This window comes from Syngnathus scovelli, chromosome 18, assembly GCF_024217435.2.
Source record: "Syngnathus scovelli strain Florida chromosome 18, RoL_Ssco_1.2, whole genome shotgun sequence".
Taxonomy (NCBI): Eukaryota; Metazoa; Chordata; class Actinopteri; order Syngnathiformes; family Syngnathidae; genus Syngnathus; species Syngnathus scovelli.
Genome location: NC_090864.1, coordinates 9,229,258 through 9,245,662, shown reverse-complemented (window position 1 = coordinate 9,245,662; position 16,405 = coordinate 9,229,258). Strand labels below are relative to the sequence as shown.

General features: G+C 41.8%; 5 protein-coding genes across 6 annotated transcripts; 4 read left to right on the top strand and 1 right to left on the bottom strand.

Annotated features, from left to right (window-relative positions):
* Nucleotides 1–447: 447 nt before the first annotated feature.
* Nucleotides 448–2,694, top strand: rgs9bp (regulator of G protein signaling 9 binding protein). Its single transcript, XM_049748866.2, has 3 exons — nt 448–651; nt 1,310–1,616; nt 1,773–2,694. Exons 1-3 carry the CDS (start codon nt 556–558, stop codon nt 2,126–2,128), a joined length of 759 nt encoding a protein of 252 aa, XP_049604823.1. The 5' UTR covers nt 448–555; the 3' UTR covers nt 2,129–2,694.
* A 228-nt stretch (nt 2,695–2,922) lies between these two features.
* Nucleotides 2,923–5,262, top strand: mcur1 (mitochondrial calcium uniporter regulator 1). 2 transcript variants are annotated; one of them, XM_049748862.2, is made up of 9 exons: nt 2,925–3,214; nt 3,581–3,688; nt 3,761–3,864; nt 3,948–4,049; nt 4,161–4,202; nt 4,308–4,379; nt 4,461–4,514; nt 4,622–4,736; nt 4,882–5,262. In XM_049748862.2, the coding sequence occupies exons 1-9, from the start codon at nt 3,001–3,003 to the stop codon at nt 4,935–4,937; spliced, it is 867 nt and encodes a 288-aa protein (XP_049604819.1). In that variant the 5' UTR covers nt 2,925–3,000; the 3' UTR covers nt 4,938–5,262. The 2 variants fall into 2 exon arrangements, with proteins under 2 accessions (XP_049604820.1, XP_049604819.1); XM_049748863.2 differs by lacking the exon at nt 4,622–4,736 and having other exon boundaries at nt 2,923–3,214.
* Nucleotides 5,263–5,515: 253 nt separating this feature from the next.
* dph2 (diphthamide biosynthesis 2) lies at nt 5,516–8,598 on the top strand. Its single transcript, XM_049748861.2, has 8 exons — nt 5,516–5,732; nt 5,874–6,044; nt 6,113–6,225; nt 6,302–6,522; nt 6,600–7,265; nt 7,338–7,514; nt 7,597–7,727; nt 7,802–8,598. Exons 2-7 carry the CDS (start codon nt 5,895–5,897, stop codon nt 7,716–7,718), a joined length of 1,449 nt encoding a protein of 482 aa, XP_049604818.1. The 5' UTR covers nt 5,516–5,732; nt 5,874–5,894; the 3' UTR covers nt 7,719–7,727; nt 7,802–8,598.
* ncf2 (neutrophil cytosolic factor 2) lies at nt 7,535–10,546 on the bottom strand. Its single transcript, XM_049748860.1, has 16 exons — nt 10,298–10,546; nt 10,018–10,100; nt 9,836–9,944; nt 9,625–9,759; nt 9,425–9,532; nt 9,280–9,339; nt 9,172–9,215; nt 8,928–9,069; nt 8,784–8,849; nt 8,640–8,694; nt 8,530–8,573; nt 8,310–8,458; nt 8,138–8,240; nt 7,951–8,071; nt 7,779–7,876; nt 7,535–7,696 (listed from the first exon to the last, which is right to left on the bottom strand). The coding sequence occupies exons 1-15, from the start codon at nt 10,469–10,471 to the stop codon at nt 7,785–7,787; spliced, it is 1,485 nt and encodes a 494-aa protein (XP_049604817.1). The 5' UTR covers nt 10,472–10,546; the 3' UTR covers nt 7,535–7,696; nt 7,779–7,784.
* A 638-nt stretch (nt 10,547–11,184) lies between these two features.
* Nucleotides 11,185–16,336, top strand: garem (GRB2 associated, regulator of MAPK1). Its single transcript, XM_049748644.2, has 6 exons — nt 11,185–11,546; nt 12,000–12,140; nt 12,309–12,439; nt 12,521–13,699; nt 13,766–13,920; nt 14,037–16,336. The coding sequence occupies exons 1-6, from the start codon at nt 11,426–11,428 to the stop codon at nt 14,896–14,898; spliced, it is 2,589 nt and encodes an 862-aa protein (XP_049604601.1). The 5' UTR covers nt 11,185–11,425; the 3' UTR covers nt 14,899–16,336.
* The last annotated feature ends 69 nt before the right edge of the window (nt 16,337–16,405 follow it).

Below are 16,405 nucleotides of genomic sequence, written 5' to 3'. Positions count from 1 at the left end.
TGCATTTTGACTGTCTCATACCAAATTATAACTGAGTAATTAGTTGTTTTTTTTCTTTCTCTATGCTGTTAGATTAGAAATTCAGTTTGCAATAAATTTCTACGCATATTTTTTTCCAAGTCGAGTGAGACAAGCAAGAGCACAGCCCTCCCCCTCGGTGAAAGGACAGTTGTGATGAAGACAGGCAGCTGCTCTTGTCTTCGCTCTCAGTGACAGTTAATGAGATTACCGTTGTTGGCTTTATCCTGCGTCGGTGCAAAGGGGGTCAATCACTGGATTAGCATCTTGCTGAAGTCATTTTATTAGCCTCTTTCTTCACTCTCATCACTTTCTAATATTTTCTCCCCACCCGGCAAAACATACTTACAGGTTTACAGATGACGTGACTCTGGTACGGAGTCGGAATATGGGGATGCACCGCTCTGCTGCCTTGGACTTGGACTGGATCCTAAACCTGTGAATGAAACACCTCGTGAGGGAAAAGGAGCAACCAGCGTAGTGAAGGGCAGCCAGCCAAGACAGAATTTTGTGCCCGGTTCTTGGCAATTCATCCTCATGCCACTTGTAAATAACAAAGTGGGAGATGACAACACACTTGGCACAAACAAGGCTTTGGCTGATGGCAAAGCCCTGGTGGATTCTTTGATTAAGGTGAGCTTAATTCTATTACAGCGATGCTAACTAGGTGTCCTGTTGTTTTAATACTTTTTACTTTTGAATCGTTTAAATAGGTAGACCATGCTTTTTATGTCACAAAGGTTATCCAAAAGCGAGTATAAATTCTCTAAATCAACACCAGATTTGAAATATATTTCCATTGACTAGTTAAGTGGCAAAAGAACAACCACTAGTGGAGCTAGAGGGGGGGGGCGTGGGGGCATTGACCTCCCCAAGGTGCCAGACCAGATAATTTAATTTTTTTCCCAATTTTTTCTAGATTTCTTTCCCACATTTCTATTTTACCGAACCCCTGCAATACCCTTGCCCATCTCCATGGCCTATAAAAAAGAAAAAAAATCCTGGCTTTGCTAGTGAGAACAAAACCAAGTTCATCCCTGTGGCTAAAACAGCACTTTCACTGAATAGGATTTTTTTTTTTTTTTGTTTCGCTGCATCTTTGTGTTCATTCAAATATCTCGGTTGCTGTTAACCTACATTCTTTTTTGCACCACAGATAATACACTACTTTTATCAACAAAGGTCATGACTCGTGGCATTTGCCTTGATATATATATATATATTTTAAATATATATAAAATACACCTTCTGAGTGTCATGATTTCTTTATCATTATTTTGCCTCGGTGGAGGTGGTGGCATGCTATCGGCATCTAGCTTCATGCGTCGGCGGCTGCACTGACAGCTTACAGCTGCGAGATGAGTTGAAGCAAACCAGAGAGAGGGCCCGGACGTTGGCCACCACCATCTGTCAACATCTCACCTTGCATCTTCGTGACAAGAGCCTCCCTGTGGAGCAGCGCAAGGAGATGGAGCTACTTTGGGTGTCCTTCTCATCCAGCCTGGAGCTCCTTCATATTGACATGTGCAAAGTTTTCAACATGGGAGACATCTTCACTCTTGCTGAGTGTCCTAGTTTAGTCCAAACTGGCCTGCAAGGTAAAAAAATAAAAATTGATTATCACCTTTGTGTATTTCAGAAGGTTCATTTAGAATTGATTAATTGGGGTGAGCTTGTCTGCCTCACAGTCAAGACGATAGAATCTTGATTTTATCGTCAATTAAAGGTTAAAATACTTTTTTGTCATCATGCAGGGGGGAGCAGTGAAGTTGCTGCTCGAGCTCTCAGTCTACCAGACCTGAACCGCGCTCTGAACCCCAATGGCCTTGAGAACCAGGACCGCAAGACCATGGAGTTGGAGATCAACCAAATTGAATACATGATTGATGACATGGAAGCGAAGGTGAACGTATTGCGTTGGATGGTGGAGCCCCACGGGTCGCTGCCTACCGAGCCACAAGGCAGTGTTGACAGCGCCTCCCTGGCCCTGCTCTCTGTGGACGAGGAGCAGCTTGCCGGCCGGCGTGATCGCAATGTGGCACTTTTATCGCTGTGTGCGGTCATTTTGGTGGCAACCACTTTGTCTATCTGTATCTTCTTCTTCACATGAGTAAAAACTTGATGTACATTTGACATTTTTTTTGTCAATACCTGTGAACCTCAGTAACAGGTGGGTAGAGTAGCCAAAAAGTACTGTTACTTTAGAAAACAGTATTATGACAAGCAAAAGTGATTTATTATGTGCATGAACATCCAATAGACATTCTGTATATATTAAATAGTAATATGTAAATTCAATTTAGGCAAATTCAGCCACAATAAATGCAATTACAGTCTTCATACATGTAAAATAGTGCAATATTAATGAAAACTTTGCTTATGTGTGGTGCTGCGGAGACTGTGTGGAATTGGTGTGTGTAAAAATATGAATATTATCCCCATTGACAACAATGCCAGTGGATTTTTGTAACCTTAAATGCATGGAAATTTCCTTGGTCTTATTTGTCTTTAAAATTACTACTCACCATTGTAAAAGGAGTTTAAAAGTGGCCCATCATCTACCTCCCCCATCCAGTAGCAGAGCTGCATATTTAATAAAGTGCCTGTTTGCTAAAGTGCTAGTGCATGAATTTGCGTATAAAACAAATAAAGGAGGGTAAAAGCATCCTTGTGGAGAGTCTGTGTTTGTTGTCATGACAGCCAATTCTGATATTCTAGATTAGAAATTAATGTCTGAAAATGGTTTCAGTGACATACTTCGTGGCTACGCAAAAGAGTGAAAAACTATTATTTAGCTTGGGTTTAAACGTGGTCAGGGTAATAAATGTAAAAGCAAGAAAAGGGTCAAGTTTTTGTACCGATATTGGAATTTATTTTGAAAGGCAAAAACGGATGTGCGTAAATATTTCCGAGGTTTTGAAAGGCGGAAGTAGTTTAGCTCAAACTGTCGTGGTGATTTAGTTTGTCTTTTACGCTCTTGCAATGGTGCTCAAACAATGTCATACGCGTCTCAGGGTTTTTGTTCTTTGTCACAATAAAAAGCGTTTCAGCCTTGCGAGTACAGACAGCGTGAGATTTAGCAGGCGTCTGTCTTGGAACGTTCTTCCTATCGATCTTCGATGGTCACATTTTAAATCCTCGGCAAGTTTCTCATCTGACACAGTGAGGCGACGATACCTGCACCTGTCCGCAAGAGGTGAGTCAGGTGACGTAAACATCTTCCATCGTTTGGAATAGTGGTGAAAATGTCCTTAATTTTCCCTGTAAAAGATTGAATCTTTCACCTTTTTTGAAACTATTTGTCCATGCAATGTCCTTTACGAGTGTGACCTTCAGCAGGGGCGTTCATTGAGATTCTACAAATTTCGAGTGCCCCCCCAACTATATCTTTCTATATCAAAATGACAACTGCATTAGTATTTACATAATACGTCAGTTCCTCTTTTTTTTTTCTTTCTGGTGCAGCTGACCCCGCCTTAGAGCATAAAAAAATGTCATTCCAATTAAAGCGCCTTGTCAATTAAGTAATGTTTGAACAATAACTTGTCGACATTGCTTTTAGAAAAAAATTATTTCAGCCCCATCCAGTCTGATGTACAGACGGATGCTCCTAAAGTCCGAAAGCTGTTCTTTGACACTCATGCGGTGGTTCGACTCCTTGAAGAGAACGGTAAAAGTCGCCGCCATTGTTTTTTTTAACGCTATTCCTCTGCTTTTGACGCCGCAATGTTTCTTTTAACAGGCTTTACAACTCAAGAAGCCGAAGCCTTAATTAAGGCTCTCTTGAACATGACCAATTCTACCATGGACACGATTTACAGTGACATGGTCACCAAAGTACAGCAGGTAAATGTGTCTAATTTGGAAAGTGTTTATGTGTATGCAATGCTGTAATTTATCTTAATTAATGGATTGTGTGCCTTCGTTAGGAAATAATGATGCAGCGTATAATGTCTCAAATAGCAGCCCTGAAGAAGGACATGGTCATTCTGGAGAAAAGCGAGTTTACTACATTACTGACAGAGAATGAGGTACGTATGTTGAGGAGCTGTAATGTGTCTATTATTCTGGTTATGTGATATAGAGAAGCAAAAATATTATCACCAAAAATATGATCACTTTCCAAAATATTAATGTTTCAGAAATTGAAGATCCAGCTCTGGCAGCTTAAGGCGCAACTAGCTGTAAGTAAGAATATGATTTACTCAAAGTTGAATAAGTTGAACATTTATTTGCTTTCAAATCAGTTAAGTGTATTTATGTTTTCTCATACGCTGTGTCTTTTTTAGGATGTGATGAATAAAGTACGCTCAGACACACTTTTGGACATGAATTTAGAGAAGACTCGTGTGAAAGAACTGGTAAGCTCCACCATCTTGATCATTTACGCTTAGAATGGGAGTTAATGGTAAAAGGTGATCCTCATCGTTTTCTATTTTCAGAAAGTACACCATGAGAAGAAACTTATGGAAACACGGACAGAAATTTTGGAAATGGTTTGTACATTGTATCATGTCCCTTAGTCACTACAAAATCATCTCCCTTCCATCTTATTAAGCACAAAGCATCTCTCTTTTTTTATCCCATTGTTTCTTTCTAACAGACTTCGGAGCAAGATCGTCTTATTACTCAGACCAACATGAAAATTGACACTGAAGTGGCGGGTTTGAAAACCATGCTCGAGTCGCATAAATTGGACACGATAAAATACCTTGCAGGTGTAATGTCACATTCATTATATTGAAAAATAAATCCTTTCCACATGTGTCAACTATTAAACATCTCATTGCATTCATATTTTAATTTGATCTATACCATACAGCAGATACTTCGACTAATTATTTGCTTTTGTTTCTCCTCTAGGTTCAGTGTTCACTTGTCTCACCGTGGTCTTAGGTTTCTATCGTATCTGGATGTAAAGAGCACTTGAAAAGGAATGATGTGACTTTATATTTGGCACATTCATGCACTGACCTTATTTTAATGGACTCAAGTCGAGCATAAGTCAAGGTCTGCAGCAAAGTCTTCCAGTTGTTTGCCAGCGACATTCCACTCAAGAAATGGCTGAAGGCTGTTCAAGGCAATGAAAAAAATAAACCATATCTTTTAGTTTTGTATGAAATCTGACTTGTGTATTTATGATGGTGGTTCACCTTCCACTTCACATGTTTATCATATCTTGTTTTAACTTGCACTCTATTGTTAAAGTGTAATAAAATGACGGTTGCTGCACTAAATACTAAACTGTGTGTATTTTGTAAATAAATCTATTTTAGTATTGGTACATTAGAGTTGAACATAAAGTGAGCAAAGCTTCCTAAACATGGCTACATTGTGGCAAACAAGACAGTATTTGCTCTATAGATTTATTCTTGCATGGATGATGTAATTATGAAAATATATTAAATATAAAGCAGTACAGGCACACTGTAAAGTTCTTGCACTAACAACGCCATCATTTGTATTGCTTTTATTTTGGTACGAGGTTGAACTGGAAGTATAAGAACTACCGGAAAAGCCAAACCATAGGTTACATGTGTTTGCTACACTTAACATGGTCCGGTGAACAATGTGCCATTTGATTTTGAATTTTACACAGAAATGTAATTGTCGAAACATTATTGGTAGCAATTTATGCTAATTGTATCACACGACAACTAGGAATACATGGAGGGAATTTAGCTATACAGCTTAGCTAACTTTAGAGACGAGACGTGAGTAATTGGCATTAAATTAAGCATTATGTTAACGATATTTTAGAACAGTTGTAACCGTGTACTGTTAAATTTACAATTCTGAGCTTTTAATGACTGCCTCGGTTTTATAAATGGCTAAAGTGTGTGAAATTTGTACAGGCGCTGTATCCTACCGTCGTCATGGCTGATGCGTTCAGTAGCAGCTCGGAAAATGTAATACAGCGTCAGGTTGACGTCCAAGAGACGAGGAGAACACCTCTGGAAGAGCTTGATGAGTTCTATCAAATTCAGAAGACCTGCGAATTTGTCTGTCAGAATCACTTCAGCAAGGTTGTGACAACACTACACATGCAGTGAATTCTAAATATCTCATACTTATTTGTTTTGATACTTTTAAGGTTGCTCTTCAGTTTCCCGATGAACTTCTGCACGATTCCACTGCAATTGCAGCTGAGATTGAAAGAATTACCCAAGCCAAAGTGTTCATTCTAGGAGACACATCCTATGGAAGGTAATTGATGAATGATTTAAACATTTGATCTTGATAGATGATGTATTTGCCATGTGGTGTGTTTTGGTTTGGTCAGTTGCTGTGTGGATGAGGTGGCAGCAGAGCACGTCGGAGCAGACTGCATCGTGCACTACGGCCGAGCCTGCTTGAGCCCATCTAAACGGCTACCTCTAATGTACGTCTTTGAGAAAGCAAGCATCGACTTGGACAAGTGCAAGTCGGCCTTCGGAGAACTCTACCCTGACACGCAAGCCCGCATCCTCATCTTGTATGATGTCAGATACACACATGCCATTGGTAGGAGGAGTTTGTTTTGATGTTCAGATATAAACTAGATGTCATCTAAAGTACATATTAATTTCTTTCCTCTTCAGAAAATCTGGTGGGACAATTGTGTGAAGACTATCCAAACGTGGTTTCCTCCCAGCTCGTTGTGGAAGGCGAGCAGTGTTACAGCCACGGTCAGAGTAAAAAAGAGGATGATGAAGAGCAGCCTCGCATCCACTTTGGAAGGCAGTTATCTCTGAAGAGCGGACTGAGCGTTGAAGATTACAACATGTTTTATATCGGCCAAGATGGACCAACCTTACGAAACTTCATGATGACGTGGAACCGCTGCTCCTTCTCCTCCTTCGACCCCGTGACATCTACGGGCAGGATGGAGTCGGTTAGCGTCACCCGTGCGCTGATGAAGCGCTTCTACGCTATAGAGAGGGCGAAGGATGCCAACGTGGTGGGCATCTTGGTGGGCACTCTTGGCGTGGCTGACTACCTGGTTATAATCCAGCAGCTAAAAGAGACAATCCGAAATGCTGGCAAGAAGAGCTACGTATTCGCTATGGGAAAGCTCAATGTGCCTAAGCTGGCTAACTTTTTAGAAATTGACATTTTTGTTTTGATTTCGTGTCCGGAAAACTCACTATTGGACTCCAGCGAGTTCTACCGACCCGTGGTGACGCCGTTCGAGATGGAAGTGGCCTGTAACAGGAGTAGGGAGTGGTCATCGGAATACATCACCGACTTTCGACATCTCTTGCCAGGTTTTGAATCGACTTTACAGAATTACAACCCTCAACGTTTGTTTTCATTCTTTATGGCGATTTTGTCTTTAGGTGGACAAAATTACGTGCCTCCGCCAGAGGGTCAGGAAGACGGCGACGACACGGACGTGTCTTTAATTACCGGAGCGCTGCGGAGCAACAAGCTGGACCGCAATCATGAGTTCTCGCATAGCTCCTCACTTGTCCTAAGGAACCAGACGCTAACTGTGGCTAACACCAACTCCGCAGGTCATTAAAAACAATTAAAATGTGTTAATGGATGTTTATTGATGCACAATGAAACGCTCAAATGTTCCTCGTGTCTTCTCAGCATCATTTCTGGCAACTCGGAGCTGGCGCGGTTTGGAGCAGAAGTTGGGAGAGACGCCCGTGGAGAAAGCTGTGGAGGGCAGGAGAGGCATCGCTATCGCCTATGAAGAAGAAGGAGGATAGTGGCAACATGTATGACATTGCTTTCAATTCTAAGGGGACAATATGGAAAATTGCATTTACATTTCATCACTGGTCATTCACAGGAAGTTCCTCCACAAAGGATGCAGGAAAGATGCCAGTGTTTCCATTCGAATGTCCTTCCAACCAATCCTGGTTAACTACAGGAGGGAGGAAAAGCATTCCATCATGACTGAACAGTTAAAACAGCATATTTAAAGAGAAGCCATCTTACTTTTTGAGATGAGTGTAATTTTATCTCCTTGATTAAAACCAAGATCCTCAGGATTTGTCGACTCGTAGGGGTGAAGCGCCACCAAAACGGTCTCATTGTTTCGTGGCTTTACTGCGGTTTCCTAAACAGAATCATGCAATTAATTTATTTTTTAAATATATTGGAATTTAATTGTACATTTACTGACTTCTTTGGTGTTACACCACAATTTGAGGCGCTTGCTATGGACACTCCAAACGCTCTCCATGTCTGTATCATCATTCATGGCACTTGTTGCATCTGATGATAACCTACATTAAACACAAATTTACATTTAATCACAGAAATTGTCAGAATATATTTTTTTATGCATATATTACCTTAATGTGACTGACATGGGAGACACGTTCAATTTTTTACTGATCTTTTCAACCAGTGTCTTGTAAGTGGAGCCACTCTCTAATGACACTGCAAAGTTGAATTTGTAATACACTTTGACGACACACAAGTTGTCCGCGAGTTGGCCTTCCTGAAGTAAAAAAAAAAAATCTGCAATCATTTAGAGAAGTCCTGTATATATTTCTTTTCCTGATTGCACACCTTCTGTTGTAAGTCTTCAGTGGTGGTGTCGTCACGAACAAGCCCTGAATAAAATATAACGTCTGAGCATTTGCGTAGTCAATTATTTTCTAAATCAAATAAGTGCTTACCTTGGTTCCTTTCTGGCCTGGTTGGTGGTACCCGACTCGGTGGTTCTGATAATTCCTGTTTTCCAATAAATACAGACGAGAAAATAATGCGGATTCACTAACCAACCGATAAATGTTCTGAATATGGTAACGAAGGATGCTCACGTTCTTCTGTTGAGTGCCCAAGGACATTTCCAAAGGCTCCAAGTAATTATAAGGGACAAGACCTTTCTGTATTTAAATCAAAGTTAAATTGAAAAATGAATACTTTTTTTATGCACAACTATTAGTGTGAGACGGTAGTCTTACTCTCCCGTTGAAGATAACCGAAGCCCAGTTGTCCGAACCTTTCTGCAGGACAAAAACAATATTCCCCGGGACAACGGCAAGTTCATCGCTTGTCTCGGGTATAAACTCGTATCGCACGATGTGAGCGTCTCCTTCCAAAGCCCTTCAGAGAGAGGCAATCTTTCATGTATTCATGTATTATTTTTTTTAAAAATGACACAAATAAGCCAACAAGCCTGCCACAGTTACATTCATCCAATTTTACCTCAGAACTTCAGGCTCCTTTGGACTTGAAGGTTCCTGTTCGACCTGTATGGAGGAGAAAAAATCAATTTAGTAATAGCATATGCTACATTATTTAATCAAGCAGTACCTGTGGCTGTAATGGGGCAAACCCAGAGAATTGATCCTGGGGAACGACAGAAGCAACCACCTAAAAAATAAAAATATGCAAGGTCAATTTAATTCAAGTTTGATGTTAATTTTCTTTTTAAATTACTTGGTATAGGATCTAATACCTTGGCTTTTCCTAAGTAGTCCTTTTTCTCCAGTTCAGCAACATAGTTCTTATTCGGTCTAAACAGCACAGTGGATGGGAACTCGACTGCTTTAAAAAGTTTTTGTCTCTGGTGGGGAAATAAAATCAATATTTGGTCTCAAAATATTAAACAAGTAGTTAGCTGCTTTGTTTTGATATGACAAAGAAATTTGAACAGACCAGGATAGACTCCATAGCTTTATTGATGATGTTGAGCTTGGCGTCCGTTTTGTATTCGAGAGCCTTTGAAAGACTCTTCTGGGCTTTTTCCCACTGACCCAAGTGAGCCTCCGCCAGGGCCATGTTGTGCAGGACCTGGGGAATAACATTTTTTTTATTTGATGACCAAAAATGGCATCTTAGAGTGAAGGTTCTAGTTGGACGTTATTACCTCGCATGCATATAACTTGTATCTGAGGCCAAGCACTTTGTAATCTATCAGTTGGTTGCCCCGCAAAGCCTTGAGGGCGAGTTGGAAATCACCAACGCTCTCATCATACCTTGAGGGCAACACATCAGGTTGATTAATTGGAGGATGCTTCAAATATTATTGAGGCGACAAGCAGGCCTTACCTTTTCTTTTGATAAAAGGTCATCCCCCTTTGAAAGAAGGCGACCGCCAAATGCTCATCCTTGCAGATGCTGCAGTCAAACGCCTGAGACAAAAAAAACGAATCACGCGTTACTTCCTTCAGAACAAATGAGAAATGGAAAGCCAAGCACCACTTCTTCTTTTTCACTAACTCGCGCTTTCAGTCTACAAAAGATCACGTACTTTGCTTTTTAAACAACCCAGACTTGATTAAATAAAAATCAGCTACTTTTTTCCTTTCCATACAGAGACACACATTACCTTTTCAGCAGCATCCAAGTTTTGGTTGAGAAGCTGGAGACAACCGATGTTAAAACAAATTTTGGAGTTTGGCTCCTGGATGGCCAAGAAAAGTTGGAGTGCTTCAGTTAAATCATTTCTGTCCACACACGTTACAGCGTCATCCCACTGGCGTAGAGTGTCCAAAAAAGACATTGCTTGTCACAGGATAGTGTGAGCACTCAAAAAATGAAGGAAGCTCCTGTGATTTGTACAACAACGATGAGGAAGTGATGACATTCAGAGTTGGCACACAGAACTACACAATCACTACTATTGTCAAATTGTAGCAATTTATATCTTAAAGGGACAGATAATGGAAAATTCTATTTGGGGTGCAATTTGTGCCATCTTATCAAAATGGTGAAAAGTATCAAAAGAGGAGAGAATAGCTTCATAAGTTGAGTGACACAACTTTAAAGCATCTTTACTTCTATTTAAATATCTGTAGTGAAACAGAAATAGATCAACAATCCTAAAAAATATTATTGTTATATTTATTTGTAACAAGGTCATCAAGAGTAAGGGATGAAAGAAAAATACACTTTTATTGCAGGTTTGGAATCACTTTTACAACAGTATTATGAAATTTTGTCTCAGAAAACACACTAATTATTTAAGTTATCTTAGGACAAAAAGGTCTTGTTTCCATTTATAATTTTCTACCTAATTTTGGTCTGATTATTAACCTTAAAATAAGAGATTCTGGTCCAAATTAAGCCCAGAAACATAAATTGTTTTACTTTTTATAACGAAACTGTGTCTTTCATTACATAATATATTTTGTTATTGTAGCAATGGTAATTGAACGGTACATGAAAATGTGAGCGCAATTTGACAATACTCTTATTTTGTAAGAGAATACGCATTTCCGGTTGTAGTTGGTAACCAAACAAACATGGCTCTGCTTCATAATTAGATTATAGATTTTTTAATGGCATGTAAAGAGATGACTAGACAACATTATGCAAAAATTAAGCGGCATCGTGGCAAATACAAAGCCGTAAATGGACCTTCGATGCATTCGTTGTGTTTATGAGCGCTGCGTAGGCTTGCGTGACCGTGTTTACACTTAGCTAGCCCTCCTGTGGGCTAATGTAAGCTAGCAAGATGGACCTTGGAACAATGTTGTACAACAATTTAAAAGATGTTACGTGGAGTACGACGGCTTTGCCATTAGATCAACTTGTCAGTGCTTATAGATTGCCTCAAATCGTCAAGCTGGACAACGGTCAGTCACTTATTTTGACGCTCCCTAGTATTTGGAGCTAACTATGTTTTGATTGCTACTAATTGCGAGCAGTGTTTGTTGCAGTTCAAACTAAGTCGAGTTTCCGAGTTGATTGCATTGTGCCTTTTTGTTTACTGTCACACATGATGAGCACGCACGAAAAAGTCTTGCAAGTATGGTATTCCTGGGAAGACGTCAGCGAAAAGTAATGATTGTCGATGACAGCTGCAGACGGACGACTTGCAACACTTTAAGATTGCACACATTTTATTAAAAAAACAGGTGGAAATCACCATATATCTCGTGGAACTGATTCATATCAATAAATTAGCTGAAACCCATAGATATCAAAATCATAATAAATCACAAAATAGTTGAATTCTCAAGCCGTTCACATCAAGTATCACCTAAAATTAAAATACATTACATATTAAACTTTTTATTCCCTTCCAGGTGAGCTGGTCGAAGGTCTTCGAGACAATGACTACCTCTTGATTCATTCCTGTCGTCAGTGGACAACTATTACTGCTCACAGTCTTGATGAAGGACACTACGTGATTGGACCGAAAATAGAAATCCCTGTTCACTATGAAGGTAAGTTACATAATTAGCCTCAGCGATTAGTATGATCCCACTGAAGACACCACTAGAGCTGGATTCCCATATTATAATTACGTGTGGAGCAACAGTACCATGACAATATACAAAATGACATTTCAAAATGATAAATAAAATTGAATTGCTTGCTTCTCCCCACTTCAGGCCAATTTAAGCTGCTAGAACAGGACCGAGATGTCAAGGAGCCTGTGCAATACTTCAACAGTGTGGAAGAAGTGGCCAAAGCGTTTCCTGAAAGGGTTTACGTCATGGAAGAAATCACATTCAATGTTAAGGTATGGCGATTGTTGACCCACCAACTTAACTCTTGGTCGTCAATGTCATTGATATTGGTTGCACGGTGTGATTTCCTCTAGATGGCTTCAGGCGAATGCAACGAAGATACTGAAGTTTACAATATAACACTAAGCACTGGCGATGAGCTGACACTAATGGGCCAGGCCGAGATCCTCTACGCCAAGACCTCCAAAGAGAAATCCAGATTCAACACCATTTTCAAGAAGATCGGGAAGCTAAACTCCATCAGTAAAATGGGTCGAGGCAAGATGCCGTGCTTAATCTGCATGAACCACCGCACCAACGAGAGCATCAGCTTACCGTTCCAGTGCAAAGGTCGCTTCAGCACGTGCAGCCCGCTGGAACTTCAGATGCAGGACGGCGAGCACAACATCAGGAACATTGTGGAGAAAACGCGTCTGCCCGTCAACGTCACGGTGCCCGGCACGCCGCCCCGCAACCAGCATGACCTCCATCTCATCCGGGAGGGCCATCGTTACAAACTGGTCAACGTTCAGACCAAGACGGTGGTCGTGTGCTGCGTCCTGCGAAGCAACAAAATCATCCCCATTCATTTCCCTCTCAACACGGCCCTGCCTCGCTTTATTATTCCCGAGGAGCTGCTGCAAGGCGAGATGTGGCTCGACACCATGGTGCATCGCTGGTTCTCATTTTGCCAGGAGCAGTTTGACATCGACGACTACTCGCGCGCCGTCCGGGATGTGCGGACGGACTGGACGGACGAGGGCAAGAGCCCCAAGAAGCAAAGCGGCGGGAACGGCAACTGCTGCGGCGGAACCTCCAACGGGTGTCCCAACAGCACGCAGGTCCCCAGCTCATTGACGTACGCCCGGGACGAACTGACTCAATCCTTCCACCGGCTCTCGGTGTGCGTTTACGGCAGCAACCTGCACGGCAACAGCGAGGTCAACCTGCAAGGATGCATGAGCCTCTGCGGCGATTGGGCGCTTCTGCCCTCCGACAGCATTCCCACAGACTCGGCGGAAAGCTTTCCCGTCGAAATGTCGGACTCCCCCAACCAGCAGGGGTCCCTCGGCAAGTCCGACGTCCCGTACGAGGAGCTGTGGTTGGACCACCTAAGAAGCCAGAAGTCGTCTTTACCCGAGGACGGTCAAGCTGTCAACAACGGCTGCGCTACGACAGCCACGCCGTCGTGCCCGCTGGCGTGCCCCCTCGGCCCCGTCACCATTCCCGACGTGGCTCTCACGCCGCCGCCGGTTCCTCCCAAATCTGAAGCTGTGAGTATCACCCGGTGAATCGATTGCCACGAGTTGTGCTGCCACTTTCTAATCCTACATTTCTAGGTGAAAGAAGAATGCCGCCTATTGAACGCCCCGCCGATTCCTCCGCGTAGTTTGAAACAGATGCCATCCGTCCCGATGCTCTCCAAGCCTCGGCAGCAAGAGACCCGCTCGCCAAGTCCAACCCTTTCCTATTACTCATCTGGCCTTCACGCCATGTAAGAAGTCACCTCGTGATATGTACTCATTTGCATATGGTTTTATAATGAAGAAAAAAAAAACAATTTCCATGCCTTGGCAACCCTAATTGAATTGTTTCATCTCTATATTTCAGTAGTGGGTCATGTGACCAAGAGGCATCTGAGCCGCAAGAGAAAAGCAGCACGTGCTACCCGTGTAAGTGGTCCCAACCTGCCTGTGGTGAGCCGAGCGTGTCGTTGCCCAGCCGCGTCTTGCCGTCCGACGGGATGTCTTCTAGGTTGTCTTGGCCCAACAACTTCAGCGGAGGAGATTGTCACGCTTTGGATGACTTTCTCCCAGCCGGCTGCCGCAGCTACTACAGTTACCCGAGAAACAGGAGCGCCAATAACCCCAAAACTTGCAGCCTGGTGGATTTTGACAGCCGCGAGCGCTCGCACGGCGCCAAAAGCCTCGGGCTGCCCAACGTGTCTCGAAGCAAATCGTCCTGCGCCAAATCATCAAGTTACAATTCAGAAATGTACCGAGATGAATCAAAGGACAGATGCAAGACAAAGCAAAGCCTCTCTTGCCCCATTCTACCGCCAAGAACAGCAAAGTCAAACAGTATGAAAAGGGGTTCCGATCGCGCATTCGGATCAGCCTGCGACGGTCAGCAGGACACCTCCATTTCTTGCTTCCCTACACAGCAGGAACAGGGAATCCAAGACCCAGGATCCACCTCGAATCGGGAAACCGCTTGCTCGATATCGGTGTCTCCCTCAGCACACTGGCAGCCCCCGCCCAGCCTGGCCGGCCTCTCCATAGAAGAAGTGTCCAAATCCTTACGCTTTATCGGCCTGCCCGACGACATTACGTCCCGCTTCATTTCCGAGAAGATCGACGGAAACTTGTTACTGCAGCTCACCGAGGAGATTCTCTCGGAGGATTTCAAACTGAGCAAACTGCAGGTGAAGAAACTCATGCAGTTCATTAACGGATGGAGGCCCAAGATATGACTAAAGTGGAGACTTGCTTTTCGATCAACTGCGTCTGCTATGCACCCCTCAGCCACAATGTGACCTTATTTCCCAGACACAACATTGTGGGGGGGTGGGGGGGTGGACCTTGGAACCTTCCTATCACCCTTCAAAATCTGTGACTGCTATTTGCAAACCAGATGGAATCATTTAGCACTTTTCATTGGGTTATTTTTTTACATCAGCAACATCGTTCTTAAAGTTGGAGCCAACAAATAATAATAAATAATAATAATAAAATAATTAATTAATAATAATAATGATAAAAAAAAGCTGTTATCATTGATGGGACTGGCACAGGGAGCAAGAGTATCTGCTTAAGAAACCAAAACCAAAAAATATGGACTTAAACACACGCAAAGGAACAATCATTAAATTCAATAGAATGTGTGTACCCCCGTTTAACGATGCCATTCGACCACTTCTCACCTCTTTAACCATCTTCCTTATTTGATTGAATGTAACCATGTTTGTATAACTTGAGTCTAAGAAGAAAACACTGAAACTTCATAATGAGGTTAACACCTAATGCTTTAAAAGTGTTGCAGCATTGCAGCCATGAGAAACCAACAAATGTATTCCAGTGCAATAGATTATTCAAGGGCTATTTTTTTATTTGTCATGGCAGCAACATAATCTAAATTTCTGTATATTTTTTTTCTCTCTACCTATTATAATGAAAGTAGTGAAGCAGTTACAAAAACCTGGATGGCCACCAATCAAGTTCAGCATGTTCTCAAGTGTTCAAGATGATCCAATGGAGTCCACACTACCATGTCATTGTGCCTTTAATTACCGAACATAACGACTAACTTCTCCTCTTTAGCTATCATCTAAAATAAGCAAAATATGCATCATGCACTTTTATTGCCATAACGGTTCAATCTAAGAAAGCGAAACGCTGCACTTCAAGCCCCGCCCCCTCTCCCCACAAACTAAAATGGTACATTGTCATCCTTTTAAAATTGGTGTCCAGTGATGAAAAGATATTTTATTTTAGGTAAACAAATTTGTGCCCTCCTCCTTGCATGTGTATCGGCACCACACATTTGATGTCTTCAGCTAGAATGTATTTATCCGGTTCTTATATTCTTTTTAAAGAAAGTAAACTATGCAGCGGCGTATTTGGAACAAAGGTGCCTAATTGACAGAGGATTATAGATCGCCCCCCCCCCCCTCCCATGTTACATGCTTATTTTGACTTTTCTAATATGCAAATATGTTTTTAAGCGATTACTAATGTAAAATATTTTTTTAATGGAAAAAAGCTTATCTTTTTATTTTGAAATTGCTTTCGTTTGCATTGTTTGTAACTCGGTGTGATTTATGGGTTCCGCAGCCACATACTTGTAAATAAGGTGAAAAATCTAGCAGCCTCAATTACATGACAATAAATATCAATACTAAGCAAGGTCAATTTGTACGTTTCCCCGAGACATTTGTATTTTTAAAGGAGACGTTTCATGGTGGTTATTGTCTTATGCAA

What these genes read in the sequence shown, in the direction of transcription:
- mcur1 (XM_049748862.2), top strand. Translation starts at nt 3,001, where the DNA reads ATGGTGCTCAAACAATGTCATACGCGTCTCAGGGTTTTTGTTCTTTGT. An exon ending in CATTACTGACAGAGAATGAG is followed by an intron (nt 4,050 to 4,160) that starts GTACGTATGTTG and finishes TTAATGTTTCAG; the next exon opens with AAATTGAAGATCCAGCTCTG. An exon ending in CACGATAAAATACCTTGCAG is followed by an intron (nt 4,737 to 4,881) that starts GTGTAATGTCAC and finishes TTTCTCCTCTAG; the next exon opens with GTTCAGTGTTCACTTGTCTC.
- rgs9bp (XM_049748866.2), top strand. Translation starts at nt 556, where the DNA reads ATGCCACTTGTAAATAACAAAGTGGGAGATGACAACACACTTGGCACA. An exon ending in TGGTGGATTCTTTGATTAAG is followed by an intron (nt 652 to 1,309) that starts GTGAGCTTAATT and finishes GCCTCGGTGGAG; the next exon opens with GTGGTGGCATGCTATCGGCA. An exon ending in AGTCCAAACTGGCCTGCAAG is followed by an intron (nt 1,617 to 1,772) that starts GTAAAAAAATAA and finishes GTCATCATGCAG; the next exon opens with GGGGGAGCAGTGAAGTTGCT.
- dph2 (XM_049748861.2), top strand. Translation starts at nt 5,895, where the DNA reads ATGGCTGATGCGTTCAGTAGCAGCTCGGAAAATGTAATACAGCGTCAG. An exon ending in CTTTCGACATCTCTTGCCAG is followed by an intron (nt 7,266 to 7,337) that starts GTTTTGAATCGA and finishes TTTTGTCTTTAG; the next exon opens with GTGGACAAAATTACGTGCCT. An exon ending in GGCTAACACCAACTCCGCAG is followed by an intron (nt 7,515 to 7,596) that starts GTCATTAAAAAC and finishes GTGTCTTCTCAG; the next exon opens with CATCATTTCTGGCAACTCGG.
- ncf2 (XM_049748860.1), bottom strand. Translation starts at nt 10,471, where the DNA reads ATGTCTTTTTTGGACACTCTACGCCAGTGGGATGACGCTGTAACGTGT. An exon ending in TTGCCCCATTACAGCCACAG is followed by an intron (nt 9,216 to 9,279) that starts GTACTGCTTGAT and finishes TCCTCCATACAG; the next exon opens with GTCGAACAGGAACCTTCAAG. An exon ending in CGGTTATCTTCAACGGGAGA is followed by an intron (nt 8,850 to 8,927) that starts GTAAGACTACCG and finishes ATTTAAATACAG; the next exon opens with AAAGGTCTTGTCCCTTATAA.
- garem (XM_049748644.2), top strand. Translation starts at nt 11,426, where the DNA reads ATGGACCTTGGAACAATGTTGTACAACAATTTAAAAGATGTTACGTGG. An exon ending in AATCGTCAAGCTGGACAACG is followed by an intron (nt 11,547 to 11,999) that starts GTCAGTCACTTA and finishes ATTCCCTTCCAG; the next exon opens with GTGAGCTGGTCGAAGGTCTT. An exon ending in TCATCTGGCCTTCACGCCAT is followed by an intron (nt 13,921 to 14,036) that starts GTAAGAAGTCAC and finishes TCTATATTTCAG; the next exon opens with TAGTGGGTCATGTGACCAAG.